The sequence below is a fragment of the Equus przewalskii genome, chromosome 5 (assembly GCF_037783145.1).
Source record: "Equus przewalskii isolate Varuska chromosome 5, EquPr2, whole genome shotgun sequence".
NCBI classification, from domain to species: domain Eukaryota; kingdom Metazoa; phylum Chordata; class Mammalia; order Perissodactyla; family Equidae; genus Equus; species Equus przewalskii.
In genome coordinates, this window is record NC_091835.1 from 34,332,628 (window position 1) to 34,347,331 (window position 14,704).

General features: G+C 47.1%; 1 protein-coding gene across 4 annotated transcripts in view; it reads right to left on the reverse strand.

The window, feature by feature from the left end:
• Window positions 1–202: 202 nt before the first annotated feature.
• ANO2 (anoctamin 2) overlaps window positions 203–14,704 on the reverse strand; it is a 326,384-nt gene continuing 311,882 nt past the window's right edge. For 3 of the 4 annotated variants that reach the window (XM_070618946.1, XM_070618947.1, XM_070618949.1), the window contains 3 exons: window positions 13,968–14,149; window positions 3,509–3,614; window positions 203–1,153 (listed from right to left, as the gene is read on the reverse strand). In XM_070618946.1, coding sequence (XP_070475047.1) covers window positions 881–1,153; window positions 3,509–3,614; window positions 13,968–14,149 — 561 coding nt within the window. In that variant the 3' untranslated portion in view covers window positions 203–880. The remainder of the gene's footprint in view (window positions 1,154–3,508; window positions 3,615–13,967; window positions 14,150–14,704) is intronic. The other variant, XM_070618948.1, reaches the window with a different exon arrangement.

A 14,704-nucleotide genomic window follows, 5' to 3' on the forward strand; every position in this document is an offset into this window, starting at 1 on the left:
TATCCTACTTTACATTTCTCCATAGTACTATCACTATCTAAGATATACACATATCAGCTTATTGTCTGTCTCTCCCAGATTGTAAGGGATTTTGTCTCTTGCACTCTGCTCCATCTCTAGTCTGAGAACAATGCCTGGCACTTAGAAGGCATTCAATAAATGTCAGTAGGAAGAGAAAGAGAACAAAAGACGAGGAGAAGCGTTTTTATAAAGAATGTTTCAATTTATTTTATTATTTTAAATCTGAACCTGCATAAAATGATGGTTAGTTCCCTTTAGCTCAAAGCATCCTGGTGACATGAACTGGAGACCAGCCCAGGTTCAGACATTTGTTACTCACCATCAGGTCCAGTGGCCACAGCAATCAGCCCTGTGACTTAAGGTGCATCCACTGAGGCTGTGACAGCCCCAGCAGCAGGTGACTCAGAGGGTTTTCTTGGGGTGATGGTGGGAAGCGGGCGGTGATCACTTACAATGGGTGCTAGACCTGTGGCCATCTGATGAGAGGGTACCTGAAGGGACATAGGGAAGGGTCCTGGCGCCTGGGAACTCTGGGCTAGAGAGACCCAGTTCTTTCACTGATGGACTCAAAAAAGGGTACCAAACTCCCAAAAGGATACAGCTCAAAAGAGGACCTACAAGAAACTTAAGATTCGAGTTTCTGAGAAGCAGCATCATTTCTCTTCCTTCCTGTGCTCATTCTCTCGCTTGCTCTCTCTAATTCCTCTGTCTCTCTCTTCACACACACCCGCTTCAAGACCCCCTCAGGTCAGATCCAAGCAGACTGGCGGATGGACACCACACCAGTGTGGGTGCACTGACGTGCTTGTGCGTGGTCTCTCACTGCTGCAGCGCCCCCTCGGCAGCGAGGCAGGCTCGCTCACACGTTGGTGTGCTGAGAACCAGACGACGCGAGGCTGCCCGGCTGGCTCCAGCCTGAGAGTGCCGAGCTGGCGGCCCGGCTCCTCCTGCTGTGCTGCCCCCCTCCCTGGCTCCTCTGGGCCAGCTCATCCATCACCTTGAGCTTCTCATGCTCCTCTTTCAGGAAGAAGTCCACCAACAAGCTCTTCTCTTTCTTGATCTGGTCGCTGATGTCCGTGGGGATATCCGGGATCATCCAGTCCACAAGGACGCTCAGGAACATCACAAGGTTCTGCCGAAAGCAAGGGAGGGAAGTTGAGAGGAGAGGCCTGGCCCAGTGGGACACTAGCGCGCCACTGTCCACCCTTGTCCCATCAGAGTGACCGCCTCAACAGTGGAGCTGGTGGTATGGCACAGGGGTGAAGAGCACAGACCCAGGAGTGGAACGCCTCCCTGCTCTTCTGGCTCCACTACTTACCAGCAGGTGATCTCAGCCAATGAGCACAATTATATCTGTACACGGGTGTCCCTTGTGGTAAGTGGAATAGTTACAGTACCTACCTCCTGGCGTGGTGAGGATTAAATGAGTCAATGTCTCCCACATAGTGGAGCTTGGTCAGTGTTAGCTATTTCTTCTTCCCTTCTTCAAGTCCATCTCACATGTCCTCTTTTTGCTTCCTGGCCTCTAAGCCTCCAGACATGCCCTCCAGAGATCCAAGGGAAGAGGCACCGAGGCCCGGTGGCCTCTCCAGGGCTTGCTCTGGGCCATCTGCTCCTCTCTTCCTTCCAGCTGACCCTCTGTCCTCTATATCACAGATGGACCTTTGATTTCTGCCCTGACTTCTGGCCTCAGCCAACCTCACAGCCCCCTTACCCTTCCGTTCCACCACTCTAGTCACATTGGCTTGTCTGGGACCCCAGCTTCCAGCCTTCCTTCAGCAGTTTTAAGCTTTTGTGCACACTTAAAATTGGCTTTCTTCTCCCATCTGCTGAGCCCCATCCCCTCCCTTGTAAACACAGGCACACCTTGTGTCATTGCGCTTCATTTTATTGTGCTTCACAGATACAGCATTTTTTGCAAGACCCTCCACCAGCAAAAAGATTACGACTTGCTGAAGGCTCAGATGATGGTTAGCATTTTTTAGCAATAAAATATTTTTAATTAAGGTACATTGTTTTTTTAGACATAATGCTATTGGACATTTAAGAGGCTACACTATAGTGTAAATATAACTTTTATAAGCACTGGGAAACCAAAAAATTCTTGTGACTCGCTTTAAAGCGATATTCGCTTTATTGTGGTGGTCTGCAATGGGACCTGCACTATCTCCGAGATATGGTGGCACAGGCAAGGTGAGGCCACCTTTCCCAGGGAGCATTTTCTGTCTGAGTGAGGGAATATATCACAACAGTGCCAACACGACCCAGTAAATGCTAGCTACTCTTATAGTCTGATTCCCATTCCCTTCCCCTTTCCCCACGCTCTACCCAGCATTCCCCCGGGTGTGGCATTCTTCTCTACCTGCCGACTATATGCTCACTGTCTTCTCCCCTTTGAGATCCAGAGGACAGTGACTGAGCCCAGAGGAGCTCAGAGCACTGCTGTCTTCCATGCTGTAAACCTATTCCCAACTTGCCCTTGAACAATCCATGCTCCTAGGGGACCCAGGGAAGACCTTGGGAACACCCTGCTGCTTCCAGAGGCTCCCAGGTGCCCTAGAGCGGCTTCATCAAGCCATACACTCTTCTTTTAAAGCAACTCCTTCCTGTGTGCATGAATGTTACATGCGATGTACGGTAAAGTGAGGAGACTCGTCTGGGCGGGGCAGCAGGGGGATGTCTGAGCGATTTTTCAGATTTATCGCCCCATCTCTCCAGAGGAAGAATGGCTGTCTCCTTTAGGTGAAAGACTAGCCGATGGGCTTCTCCACTTCCTGGGCTGGGGTCCGGGGGCTGGATATTTTAGAGCTCTCCAGAGATTTGCCTTCGGGGAATACAAAAGCCTGAGGGAGACGGAGAGAAAAGGATCTGGGCTCATGCTGCAGCCCCGCTGGAAGGCCGGCAGGACCCCGAGTGGGAGCAGGGCCTCGCGCAGAGAATCTCGGCAATGCAACTGGAGCTGCAGCGATTGTGGGAGATAGGAATCGCTGAGCTCAAGTTTGCTATTCATCCAGGGATGGAGGGATGGCTCCGGGGGCCCTTCCCACCAGATGTCTCAGGGGGTCAAACAGCACTAACAAAGGAAGGAGCCAGGCGGAGCGCTAGAAGAAAGGTTCAGAACTCAGCTGGGGTTATTTGTCTGCTCAGGGTCGAGACTCTGGTTTCCACAGCTCTTCCCACTTTGTTCTCTTGTCTTAGGTTTAAATGGGAGTCTATCTTCCAGCCTGCAACTTACTCCACATCTGTCCTGTAACCTTACTCTGTGCTTTATTCTACTTCTTGCAAATCCATCCGTTAATGGAAGCCCTCTCAAGACAGCTTCCCGCCTCAGCCAGGGAAGGGAGCACTCACTTCTGCCTGCGCCATGCGAATGCCCCTCATGTCACGGAGTGCCATGGAAACTGGAGATGCAGGGCCCGGCAACAAGATGTGGCTGTCCCACCCCCGCACCCTGGCTTCTGGTTGACTCTTCCTTATCTGAACTCACCTGGAAGATTATGACAAATGCCAAACGGGCAGACAGAACGGACCAGTACTGTTTAGAAAACTCATATGGGTTTGGGGCCCACGGCGGCTCTCGGTAATCCTTAAACCTGCCCAAAGAGAAATGTGGTGTTAAACTCGGGCGAGATGGAGGGAAGGGGGCTCCTCTGGGCGAGCTCTCAGGGGCAAAGCAGTAGCAAGCCCTTGGCTCTCAGACTTGGGAAATAGGGGAGGAGGAGAGGAATCCACGGCCCAACCAACATGTGTCCGTGGAATAAAAGGACCAACGTCCGAAAAAGCCACTGTCAGCCTAGAAATGTCTTTTTCTTACTCTCTCTCCAACATCCCCCAAAGCTAGCTCTGGTGTCTGGATTCTCCTTCCAGAGAAGCCCAGGAACCATGAGAGGAACCTAGGACAGTGGCTCCCTCCTGGCTCCCCCTAGCCTGTGGGCTGTGGAGGGGAGAGGGATCCAGACCTCATAAAGTGCTCTGCAGTCTGTGGGCTCAGTGAAGACGCAGGTACTAGCAGACAATCCTGGGCGTCGTCCCTGGTCAGCTGCTTTGGGATTACAGCCACAAGAGGGGCCAGCCTTGCTCGAATGCTGCATTCTTACACCGAAAGGAGGGCTAGTTTAGACCCAGCTGAAGGCTGAGTGAATTTGGAGGAGGGGGTCGGTAGAGGCAATAGTCACGGTTGGGCAGAATCCTCCTTTACTAACCATCTTTATAATCTGTCCATGTGGTTTATGAAACAAAATGTCAGTGCCTGACGTGAGCTCATGCCTCCCTCTCAGACCCATGGAGAGGTCTAGGACTTTTCCTCATAGCTGGCTTTTCACTCCCATCGTGGGATGACTCATGTTAAAAATGGCTCTTTTTCTCAGACTCACTTTTTTCTAAGCCTGGAAAAATGACAAGAGTTGGTACCAGAATAATCATGACCCCACGTGGAACTGTTTCCTCCGTGGAAGTCAACGAATCTTTGATGCTCAGTAAAAGCAAAACAAGCCCTGGGCTGGGGGGGGAGGAGGTGGGGTGGCATCAGGCCACCCAGCAGGGTACATGGCTGTCAAGGAGGGCAGGGTGGGGACTCTGTCCGAACACCGGCCAAGGAAGAAAATGAATGCATACTGAACACACAGTAGGCGTTAATCCCTGAGCAAGAAGCTTTTCTGGAGGCTTTCTCATTTTATCTTCACAACAACATCATCAGGCAGGCATTGATATCCCCATATAACACAGGGGGAAACTGAGGCTCAGAGAAGTTCAATTATCTGGCCAAGTCCTCATGGCCAGCAAGAGGTGGGGTCAAGGTGAGAATCCAAGTCTGGCTGAATTCAGGCTTTTCAGTCCTAGAGCACCTCACCAATAGCTGCAGTTTGGGGTGGGGGACTCAGAAATGGATGCTCTCTGCCCTGAAGGGACCAGCTGCTCTAAAAGACCCATGTTAAAGTCCAGTGGTTCCCAATTTCCCAAGGAGAGACAAGAGAAGAAGAGAAAAAAAAAACGAGGAAGCTGAAAAGAGATGCACACAAACAGATAGAAAAAGACATCGCTACAGAGTCAGCAGCAGAAAGAGACAAACTGAGAACTGGATGCTAAGCATTTGACTAAGGCTGGGCAAGAGGCCAGGAGCTGCCCCCTCCCCACCCAACTCCCCCTGTTCCAACAGCTGATCACAGCTGTTGCAAGCTTGGTTTGACATCCGGATGAAAAGCAAAGCTAACTGCAGCCCAGCAAAATACCACGGGATTCATCAGATCCATCCGTGGCTGAGGACAGAAACATGGCCAGCTCCAGATTACGCTTGCTAATGGGAGAGAGGGAGAGCGTGGCTAAAGGAATAAGGACATCTTGGGGTGGGAAAAACTCAGACTCACCCACCCTCCTGCTGCCCCACAAAGGACCCCATGGCAGAAGGGAATTCATCCTAATCCTCTCAGGACCCTGGGAGGAGGGGCGCGACACACACGCCCACTCCTTCCACGGGGAAATCCTTGCCCGGTGTAGCCCAACGGCTCCTGCCGAAGCAGAGTGTGTCTCTCTTGTCCTCGAGCTTCATCTATGAAGGAACAGCTGCTCACTGACCTCGGTATGACAGCCATCGCTCACCCCTCTTTTCCAGTCAGAAAAGAATCCATAAATAATCTAGTTCTGCCCACCTCTGCAACGAACTCGCCACAGTTTTTGGAAATGTCACTTTTCACCTTTCCCTTCCTGAGTGTCCAAAACATGTTTTGAATCTAACAGGCACATCCGTCTAATCAAGGATGTGGGGAGAGATTAACACAGAGATACGTCCAGAAAGCTCTATTTGAAAACACCTCTGTGCGACAGACTTCGGGTGGTGCCGTTAGGAACTACGTGGCTCTGTTTGGAACTGGAGGGCAAGCTGTCCACAGAAAAGAGCAATCAGTAATTTAACGAATGATGCATCTGTTCCCGATTCTCTTTCCAAAGCCAACTTTTTAAAAACTGTGACCTACGGTAGTAAGAAATACATTTTGCATTAATGCACACATAATCTATATCACTAAGACAAAAATTACACTTGTTTTAAAAAAAAAAAAACCCTTATCCTTGCTGTGTGCAATGCACTGATGCTCTCCTGTTCTGGTCTATCCTGTCTTATCCTATTCTACTCCTTAAAATGCTGATCGTGACCCGCCAAAGGGATTTCATAGCCCACTGACGAACACTGACTCACAGTTGGAAAAACATTACGTCCATAAGCCCCCGCCACCAGGTCAATAGTTGGTTGTTTACATTCCAATGTAAGTTAACTTTCATAATTTTTTAAAAATTTCCTCCTAAGAAGTCAAGCCTATCAAATGTCTTCACTGAGTACCTAGAAGATACTAATTTAGACAAAGAGAGAATTAGCTTTAAGACTAGAGATGTCTGCAGAAGAAAGAGTAGCTAATAGATTTAATTGCGTCCCCCAGGGTGACAGTTGTCTGTTTCGCACCTGAGCCCAGTGCATGGCATTGGTGAAAGCACGGGCTTTGGAGTCAGCAGGTGACGGTTTGATGCCACCTCTGTCTCTTTGGTTCTATGTTCTCCAGCAAGTTTCCTAACTTGCTAGGTTCTGATGGCCAAGGTCCTCGTCTCCGGAGTGGGCCTTAACTTCCCATCTCACGGAGCTGTAACGGAGATGAAATGCCAGTGAAGGGTGCTCAGCTGATCTGTCAGATACATACCCAGTAAACGCTAGGTGTTCTTTCTCCTCTGACTGAAGGTGAACCATGAAATACAGCTCTGCTCTTAAAGAGGACAGACCACATGTGCCCCTGCTCCCAGTTCCTCCTGGCTTTCCAGGAAGACTTCTGAGCACTCAAGCACAGACGCCCCAAGTTTCCCATGATGCTGATACGAAACGAAAAGAGTCAGCCAATGCCCCAACCGTAAGGGGCTTCTCTCAGGATCTAAGCCCAGGCAAACAGCACAAATTAGGCAAGTATCAGGGGAGCGGCAAGTAGAACTTCTGCTCCATTACCCTCAGCTCAAATGCTTTCCAGAACCAGACCGCTTCCCCTGGTGAGGGGGCTGGCACCTCCCAAAGTCCTCCTGAGTGGCCAAGCACCAGGTGAACCCCCACATCTGGTCACCTTCTGCATCTGCTGGCTGGGACTTAAGCTTGGGGATGTAATTGCAGGAACCATTCCTGGTTCTCCCCCTCACCCCTCCAAGTCCTCCTTTATCTTCTTTGAGCCATAACATTAATTTTGAGAGTTTCCTTGACCTTCTAATAAGGAGAGTCTTTCAATAATAAAACATTATTATGGAGGGTCTGAAAAGCAAGTGCACACTTGAGCAGCTGTGTCACTTACCAACCATAAGACCCTGGGGAACCTCAACATTCTCATCTATAAAGTAGAAATAATAGAACATGTATCTCAGTGCTGAGTACACAGAAGGTGCGCACTCCGGCTCTCTATCCCAACCATGAGTGAGAGAATATGCACGTGCACGCGCGCGCGTGTGTGTGTGTGTGTACATCGAATGTTAAAGGAAAAGACAGTGATAATTAAATAAGACAACACACGTGAATGTGATTTCTGGAAGCTTCCACAGAAAATGGACATAACGGTTTCTTCTAAGAGAGAACGACTGGGGTGTGGGCTGAGAAAAGAGTCTTTTCTTTTCCTTTTATATACATATCTAGATATACAGAATTACTTTTATAATAATAAAGGTTAATAATTTCTAAAGAAGAGTGTAATTAGTAGCAATATTCAGTTGACTCAAATATTTTGTTTTTGCTGAGGAAGATTCACCCTGAGTCAACATATGTTGCCAATCTTCTTCTTTTTGCCTCAGGAACATTAGCCCTGAGCTAACATCTGTGCCAATCTTCCTCTATTTTTTGTGTGTAGGACGCCACCACAGCGTGGCTTGATGAGCAGTGTAGGTCCACGCCCAGGATCCGAACCTGCAAACCTGGGCCGCCAAAGCAGAGTGCACCAAACTTAACCATTACACCGCCAGGCCAGCCTCCAAATACATTTTTATACTAGGCTTTCAGGAACAAAATTATGGTGTTAACTGAGACAGACTCACATTGAATAAGTGAAACTGGTACAAAAGTCAATGTTACATTGTAGCTTTAAAATCACATTAACATTTTATCTAGACTTCTCTGACACCAAAAAATCACTCTGATTGAGTTGAATTTACACATGATCTAAAGAAATAAGGTTCCCACTAACTCAAAATATATTTCGTTGTTATAAAACACACCAGGAAACAGTGCCTTAAAGAGTCTACAAGTTCATTTTATGTTAATGCACGAAATACTGCATTTTCTTAGGAAAAACATCTAAGAAAGAGTCACATAAACGTATCATTGTGGTTATTGTTGGGAAGATGCTCAGGACTGTGCAGCTGGAGGCGGGGCAGAGCTGGAGAGTCTGCCTGTAATATTTATAATTTTTATAGGAATAGATTAATATATTATGCATCATTAAATATTAATTTTTTAAAAGAATCTTTGGAGATGATTTATTCCAAGTTCTAATTTTTCCAGATGGGGAAACTGAGGTGCGGAGACAGAAGAGAGACTCCTGGCTCAGATGTTTTCCTCCCAACCTCACTTGCAGGGGTGACCAGTGACAGCGACATTTGCCACAATTCACCACAATACAAAATCATGGTGGGCACGCGGGTGCCAAAATAACAAACTGAGGAGCTGATCAGCAATAGTCAGTAAAGGTTTTGTTAAAAAATGAGATTTTAGTTACATTTAGTTACAGTTAGTAAATGCATTTCTCAGCTTCAAAAAGGGCTATGAAAATAATTTTTTTTGTAATAATCCCAATGGAAATTAATGTCATATTAAGGCTGAACACAATTACATACAATATTTTCATACTGTCTGAGCTACTTAAAACTGCCTTCTGAAATTGGCCTTTAACAAGGGAAAACAGTACAACAATGAGGAACTAATGAGAACCATGTTAGTTCAGTGCTTGATAAAAATCAGGAAAGGCAACAGCCAGAAAACCCGACTCTCCCTTGGGTTTCAGCTCAGAGCAGATGAGAAGCAGCCATGGACTGGAAGGAAACTCACCTCTTCAAAGACCTTTCACAGGACCTTGGGATGGGAAAGAACTTAGGCTTTGCAGAAAGACCCAACAGGAGCTCCCCAAGGACGCTTTCTGGATGCTCAACACCTCCAAACAGACCCAGTGGGTTGACCATGCCCAGTAGGCTCTTCCAGCTCTGGGACCCAGATCCCCGGTCAGGCCCTGCCCTGCTGATGCCTCTGGTCCCATCCAGCTGAGCCAAGAGCCTGAGCCGCCATCCATCCTCCAGGATGCAGTGGCCCTTCGACCCCGGCAAACAGTCACTAATCGTGCCTACAGACTGACGTCACGGGACTGTTTATGGAGCGGCCCTGTCGGAGCAGTGAGATGGCTGAGGCGAACGCTGCTCCAAAAATGCTTGGAATGCATCTCGAACGGGCAGCCAGAGGCCTGGCCTAACTTTTATGGCTATTTTTAAGATACCTCTATCCCTGGCAAGGCTGGGTCGGAGCCTGAGACCTCAGTTTTATTTGACCACATTTATCTCCGGAGGTCACTGAAAGCTAAGAATAAGAAGGGTCATCGAGTTCCCAACACTATTTGCCAGCAAATCAGGGTAAACTGCTCATTTCCCACCACAGAAGTGGTTTTAAAAGCTGGCTTTGGGGCTAGCTACAGAGCTGTGTCTGTTTCTCACAATCCCTCTCCTTCATAGTCCCTTCGCCATTCCCGATTTCTCTCTCTCTCCTTCATTTCTATTTCTCACACTCACTGATAGTTCCTGGCTTAGAAAGACATAAGTGGATCATAGTTCCATTTCCTAAATCTCCAGAGAATTTGGTGATGCCGACACGCCTGCACAGCATGCAGTGAGTAGGACCCACCTGAGCTAGGGACTCCCGTCGACAACTCTTCTCTTCTAGGAAAGGTCACCCCGAAGTACACTTCTTTTATTGTTACATCTAGGTGATATGCTGGCCCTGTTCTCTAGACATCTGCTTACACTGCAGAGTAAGGCATCTCACAATTTAAAATGTAACCCGCTGGTCTTCACACTGCAGTCAGTGATGCCACCAATGAAAACTTCAACTTCATCCCTGCTCCCTTACACCCCTTTGGGGGCTCCCCACTTCCCTAAGAGGGAGCCCGCACTCCTCCCTATGACCAACATGCTCTTCTTGGTCTGGCTCCTGTTTTTTCTCGCAGCCTCATCTCTCATAGCTTCCCCTCTCACTGCAGCTCTAAGCACTGAGCATGAACTAGCTCCTCTACCTGGAAAACACTGCTCTCCCTGGACCTCCTTCATGCCTTGACGCACCCCTTACCCTCCACCACCGTTCCTTCCAGCCTGCTCACCACCCAGGCTGGCTTGGTCATGCGAATGAGGAATATCGTCAAGATTATCTCTCTGGCCACCCTGCTGATTCTTCAGGTTTCTCCTCCCTTGAAGCTTCCCCTGAACACTGAAGTCTGGTTTTGGTGCATGGCCTCCTTCCTCAGGGCTCCCAGAGCTCCCTGCCTTTACCCTATTGTAAATTATTAAAGCTATTTTTAGTTGCTTGTTTACTTACTCATCTCCTCCATCTGGACTCCTTGAAGGAGGCGCTGGGTCTTGTTCCCTTATATAACCAATGCCAAGCCTATAGTAAGGTCTCAAAAATAGTTGCATAACGAACCCATAATTCTCACTGGTACTAAGGAAAAAATAGTTTGATGTTCCAAGAGTCATTTTTTTTTTTTGATCCTGGAATGATCTATTTTCTGCAGATAACTTTTCTTGGCAGAAATATAGAATGTACTTCCTATGCAGGCACCCAGTGATAATTCAATTCTGCCACTCAGTGGCAGAATTTTTTTTTAATGGGCCAAACATAAGCCATGATCCCATCTACTTAAATGGAAACAACGAAGAGAAGAGTTACTGAGCTTTGTAGCTGGCTGGAAGATCCACTGACTTTGAAGGCAGGTACAAGAAAGCCCGATCTGAGCCATGTGTGCTAACAGTACCTGGGGTGCTGGGCATGAGTTGTTTCAGCTGAGTTGTACGCATTCATCTTGACTTCTCACGAGGGAACTATCTCTTACTCCAAGATCACATGCTTCAGATAGAGGTGATTTCACTCCAACCCCCAACCCCAAGGGCCCCAACGGCCATTAAAAGCACCACATTCCTCCGGCTACAATGATTGGTTCTGGGTAGGTCGTGCATACTGATCCTAATCAGTGATCTTCAGTAAGACTTTTGCTGGGGTCATTGGTAAAGAGGTATGGGTCTTTCCTCACTGGACTTGGATCCAGTGTGATACTGGCCTGTAACTGCTGGTCTCCATATGGAGCTTGAAACTATAGTCAACATTGACTGGAGTACAGTTGGGAGAGGGAAAAAGATTTGAGAAGACCTTGACTGAATCAAGTGAGGCCTAAAATTAGGATTATCCTCAACTTTCAATATGGAAGCCATTAAAGTCCGTTTGTGGTTAGGGCCGTTTAAGCCACTGATATATCTGGAAAGCATATTCATTGTGTTACTGGAAGATCTGTGGTCAAGCGCAAGGTCAGAGAACCTCGGTGCTCTGGATAGACATGTGCTTCTAGACCAACTAAAGAAACAGTGTGAGCCTCGTTTCATCACAAGACAAGTCATACTGGTGTTGCTCCCCACTGCACATGAGGTGGAGCCTTGTGTTCTTGGATAGATGTGAGTTTCACTTCAGAATCTGTCACTAGAAATCTCTATAATCTTGGAGAACTCTTCAACTTTCCAAGCCTCAGTTTCTTTCATGTAGAATGAGGAGTTTCAACATGATGATTTCTATGCTTTCCAGTTATAAAAATGATTGTAAAATTCTCATATTTCAGTGTCTGCTTGTTTAATGTAAACCTGTTGCCTAATTTCATGGACCCTGCTGGAGCAGATCTAGATGCTACAAGGAAAGGCTTCAAGCTGGTACAGACCCTCTGTACAATGGAACTATATCTTTTGGATCTAGCAGACCCAAATCCAGCACCATGGACAGACAGTCTGGCATGCCAGCCACACAGAGAAGTGACCCCCAGGCAGTGCATAATCCAGCAGCAAGTCTGCCTGGAGATGACTTAAGTCCAAGAGCCAGACTCTTTATAGCCCCCAGATACGAAAATACTTGAAACATACAAGCTGATATCAATTGATATCTATGAATAAATTTACTCATTTATTCTTGAGTCTGGCCCCTGATTTTGAGTCTTTTCTCAGTTGGCTAGAGTTGAACCCCAAAGTTATTGATCTTGGGGCCAGAATACCCTTCTATTTAAATCACAAATTGGCAAAGTTGTTTAACTCAGTAATCTGGGTTGGGAAGACCAATTAGGTTTCTCTCTTTTGTGGTCTCAGCCTGTGAATCTGAACCTAAGCAACTGTCTCACAAATGGCTGACCTTGGGTACCAAGGTGTCCCAGGTGGGCAAGCATGACAGACAAGCCCAAGGTCATCAGTGCTGCGAACACAACTGAAACATTGCTTCTTCAATGGAGGCATCGACAGCGTTGACATCTGACACTATCGGGGATAGTCTAAGGAAGCCCTACATTTTCCTAGCAGTACCTTTTCCTAGGTTTTTGTTATTGTTGTAGTTATTGTTCTGTTTTTAAAATATATAAGGTGTGAACTTTGATCAAGTCCTTCATGGGGATTATCACTTAACCCGGGTACAAAAGGGTTAAAGAATTGATTTCCCTCTGCTTGTCTTCTCTTTATTTGCTCTTATTGGGTACATAGTGAAGTTTTATGTTTCTTGGCTTCAATGATCCCTGTGCTGATGGCTTTCAATCATGACTGTAGTCTGGATCTCTCTAGAATTCCAGCTTAGTGTGACTAGGAGTTAGGTGAAAATTACTCCTTAGATTTCCTACCGTCATTTTAAATACAATATGATTGAAATCAAATTCATCATATGTACTATAAAATTAGATTCTCTTAGCATCTTCCCAATCCCTGTCAATGGACCCACAATTTCCCAGTCCTCTGACTTCAGCCCTAACTTTGGAGATCCTTGACTCAGACTCTCTCCAATGTCTCTTGTCACGAACTTTGCAATATATTATATGATATAGCTCATCTTCTCCCTTTCTCTTAATTCCTTCCACCACCCCTGTCTATGCCCACCATGGCTCATGTCTGAACACTGCAGCACCTCAGTTCCCCTCCCTGAGTTCCCCTAATTCTAGTCCATCTTTCTCTCTGAGACCAGATTAATTTTCCTAAGCCAACGTTTCCCTGGCACTAAAAATGTCAGTAACTTCCTATTGCATCACTTTAAAATTGCTGTAAGATTTCCCATTATCTACTTCATCCTACCTATTCAAATTCAGCAATGTGTTGTCTTATATGATCCTAGGAATTTCTACATATATTGTATCTCTGATATTATTCCCTATTAGTACCTCTCGAGCACTCTCCTTGCTAACTTCCAAGCCCCTAAGTGTTATCTAACACCCCAAGTTCATGCTCACCCCCATGACTTTGCCTATGCTGACTCCCCATTTAGGATACTCTCTCTTTCTGTCCTACAACTCCTCGTGGCCCCTCCAGGAAGCCTATCCTTTCTATTCTAGCCCCCACCAACCTCCCTCTCCTCTGAACACCCACAATATTCATGATCCATACTAGATATAATCACTGAATAACCTGCTATGCCTATCTGTTCTGCTTCTTTTCTTCCCAACCAGACCATAAACCCCTTAATAGCAAGGACGAAGCTATATACTTCTTTGTTCCATAGTGTCTAGCAAAAGGCACTCAATAAATATTTGCTGATTCATCAAGATTGATTTATAGCAATGAGGAGGGGAATAGGAGACAGAGGGAAAGGAGGATGACATCATTCTAGGTCATCCAGATAATTCCTTGGATCCACTGCTTCTGGTCCTCCGCTGCCCACCCCCTCCTGATTACTTTACCTGCAGAACTGAACTTCCCGGTCAAACTGTGAGTTTTCTGGCTGCGTTCCCTCCTTCAGCTGGCTGACATTGAAGAAGGAGAGGGTGTGGTTGACGAAGCCATGCAGAGTCCCGTTGTGACTGTAGGTGTACTGGTACACAAGGCGGGGGATAAAGTCGGAGGTGACGGCAATGACAAAAGCCTGAGGGACAGAACCACAAGCCCTTGAGGAGTGGTCAGGAGGGATGCTATCCAGGTGGCACAGAGTCCATCTGGCTGAGACTGTCCCCTTTTGGGCTCCCCATCCAGTGGTGCTACTCTGACTGACATGGATGTTTTTATCCCTGAGCTCATGCAGCTGACTTGCATGGCTCTTCCATCCTTGATACGTGTAAATAAATCTACCAGACAGTAGCTGTCACGAGAGTGAATTACAACCACTGCGGCAAAGGACGCTACGTCAGTGTGAACCGTTCCGTGCTCCGGGGATTAAATCACCTCTGAGACATGTGAATTGACACCGGCGTTGGCCAAGCCAAAACGGAGTGGAAGATTTTCTGAGAAAATTACTGACAGGATGAGAATGCCACTTCAGTGCAATGGGAAAGGACACTGAATGACCATGTACAGCTGCCCTGAGTGACACCAGAAAGCCGGGAAGACCAAAGACATGGTTCCACAGTTCCCTCAACTTGACCATCGTATCTCAGCACTTTTTAGCACATCGTGTAACGAAAGTTGTTCTTTCATCCATTTT